This window comes from Zonotrichia albicollis, chromosome 9 (assembly GCF_047830755.1).
Source record: "Zonotrichia albicollis isolate bZonAlb1 chromosome 9, bZonAlb1.hap1, whole genome shotgun sequence".
Taxonomy (NCBI): domain Eukaryota; kingdom Metazoa; phylum Chordata; class Aves; order Passeriformes; family Passerellidae; genus Zonotrichia; species Zonotrichia albicollis.
The window spans coordinates 1,309,843-1,312,445 of NC_133827.1; the positions used below are offsets into that span (position 1 = coordinate 1,309,843).

At 54.7% G+C, this 2,603-nt stretch overlaps 1 protein-coding gene across 1 annotated transcript; it reads right to left on the bottom strand.

Moving 5' to 3' along the window:
• Positions 1–1,224: 1,224 nt before the first annotated feature.
• On the bottom strand, positions 1,225–2,157 carry LOC141730214 (olfactory receptor 14J1-like). Its single transcript, XM_074547644.1, has one exon. It carries the CDS (start codon positions 2,155–2,157, stop codon positions 1,225–1,227), a length of 933 nt encoding a protein of 310 aa, XP_074403745.1.
• Between the last annotated feature and the right edge of the window lie 446 nt (positions 2,158–2,603).

The following is a 2,603-nucleotide window of genomic DNA, read 5'->3' on the forward strand; positions in this document are numbered from 1 at the left end:
ACAGGGATGGGCTTCTTGCAGGGTAGGGAACAGGGGTGGGCAATAGGAAGAAATCTGGATCAGGAAAGAGGAAAGAAAGCAAAGGTGAATCCAAGGAAATGCTGAGGGCAGTTTGGGGGTGGCTGCCATGCAGCCCTGGCTCTGAGCAACAGCGTCTGCAGTGGGACAGGAAACTCCCAGCTGATGGGAACAAACTTTCTGGCTGACTGCAGAGGCCAGGACAAAGCTGAGTGGTTTCCCTGGTGTCCCCCAGCCCTTGCTGGCCCCAGGGGCTGATGGCATTTGTGCTCCCTCAGGCTCATGTCCCCACACCAACAGCATGGGGGTGCTCCCCCTGCTCTGTGCAATGCAAACAGGGGCTCCTGAGCCAGTGCTGCCGTGTCTGTGCCTGCAAGGATGGAGCACCTGTGTGAGCTGGGGGAGAGGCCAGGGCTGCAGAGAAGGGATGTTGTTGGCAGCTCCATGAGGACGCTCTGGGACGCTGCCCTGGGCTGTCCAGCACTCTGGGGATGGATCAGCCCCTGCTCTGCTGCTCCTTCCCATCTGCCCCAGGGCCCTTGCAGAGCCCCAACCATGCTGTTTGCCCCCAGCCTGCCCACGGCCAGCCTGGGGCTGCTCACAGGGGTTTTCTGTGCTGAACATTGGCCTGGGTGTGTTCTTGAGAGAGCCTGGGCAAGGAGCCTGGAGCCCCAGGCCCTGGGCTGAGGCGTCAGCGCTGCCCCAGCAGTGCCCATGGCCTGTCCCTGCTGCAGCCCTGGCACTGCCACCCCCAGGGCTGTGCCCGGCCCCGAGAGCACTCAGGCCCTGCAGCAACACCAGGGCCACCAGGGCAGCGGGGCAGGGCCACGGCAGCAGCACTGGCAACACCAAGTGCTGCTGCTGCTGGGCACAGCTGCTGGGCCAGCCCTGATCTGCCCCAGCTCTGCACACAGACATTGCTGCTGCAGCTCCAGAGAGGGCAACGAAAGGGCATCTCTGCAGAACACTCTGCTGGGAGATCCTTTAGTTCCTTTAAAGCCACCAAGAGAACAGCCCTTCATTGACAGAGTCTGTGGTCACAGGGAAGGTGGAGAGAAACAAAATGACCTATGTCACAAACAATAACATTACTTTGTGGACAACATTAAGAAGTTAAACTAAGAAAAAGGACCACCAATATGAAACCAAAAAGAAGAATCAAAGATGACTTTTATTACAAGTGATTTGTAGAAATTGACCATCAGTTTAATGGTCCTGAAACCATCCAGTCATCAGTCTCTTCACTGCAGCCTTGAGCTCCTGGTTCCTCAGGCTGTAGATAAGGGGGTTCAAGGCTGGAGGCACCACTGAGTACAGAACTGACAGGGCCAGATCCAGGGATGGGGTGGAGATGAAGGGGGGCTTCAGGTAGGTAAAAAATGAGGTGCTAATGAACAGGGAGACCATTGCTAGGTGAGGGAGGCAGGTGGAAAAGGCTTTGTGCCGTCCCTGCTCAGAGGGAATCCTCAGCACAGCCCTGAAGATCTGCACATAGGAGAAAATCATGAACACAAAACAACCAAATGCTAAACAGGCACTAACAGCAAGAAGCCCCAATTCCCTGAGGTTTGAGTGTGTGCAGGAGAGCTTGAGGATCTGGGGGATTTCACAGAAGAACTGGCCCAGGGCATTGCCATAGCACAGGGGCAGGGAAAATGTATTGGCCGTTTGATGGAGAGCATTGAGAAAGGCACTGGCCCAGGCAGCTGCTGCCATGTGGGCACAAGCTCTGCTGCCCAGGAGGGTCCCGTAGTGCAGGGGTTTGCAGATGGACACGTAGCGGTCGTAGCACATGATGGTTAGAAGACAGAACACAGCTGCAATGAAGAACAGAAAGAAGAAGAGCTGAGCAGCACATCCTGTGTAGGAGATGTTCCTGGTGTCCCAGAGGGAATTGTGCATGGCTTTGGGGACAGTGGTGCAGATGGAGCCCAGGTCAGTGAGGGCCAGGTTGAGCAGGAAGAAGAACATGGGCGTGTGCAGGTGGTGGCCGCAGGCTATGGCGCTGATGATGAGGCCGTTGCCCAGGAGGGCAGCCAGGGAGATGCCCAGCAAGAGGCAGAAGTGCAGGAGCTGCAGCTGCCGCGTGTCTGCCAATGCCAGCAGGAGGAAGTGCCTGATGGAGCTGCTGTTGGACATTTGCTGGGGCTGCACATGGGAACCTGTTCATGAGGAAAGGACAGTGAAGTGTTTGAGGAGATGTCTATAACCAAAATCAAAGCCATTTCCCATACACCCTCTTCTTAAAACACATGGACACACTTGTCTGTTTAAGAGTTCTGACATTTTCTTTTTAAGCTCTCCCTATGTTTCTCCTGCTCTTCCAGGATATCAGAAACCCTCGGCATTTCTGCTGCCCTTGGTATAAATGAGTGAGTTCCCTGTGGCAAGATAATGAGTGGAGACTGGAGGGAGAAGGTCTCACTTGATTGTGTTTGGAGTTTCTTTGGGCTTTCAATTTTATCAAATGGAGAGCCCAGCTCCACATTTATAGCCAAGGTCTCACATTGCTCATTTCACCAACCCAGCAGCATTTTCAGTGTCAGAACACCTCTGCCTTCCCTCAGCAATCCTATAACTCAGAG

Bases quoted from the DNA above. Each gene is read 5' to 3' on its own strand.
- LOC141730214 (XM_074547644.1), bottom strand. From the start codon at position 2,157: ATGTCCAACAGCAGCTCCATCAGGCACTTCCTCCTGCTGGCATTGGCA.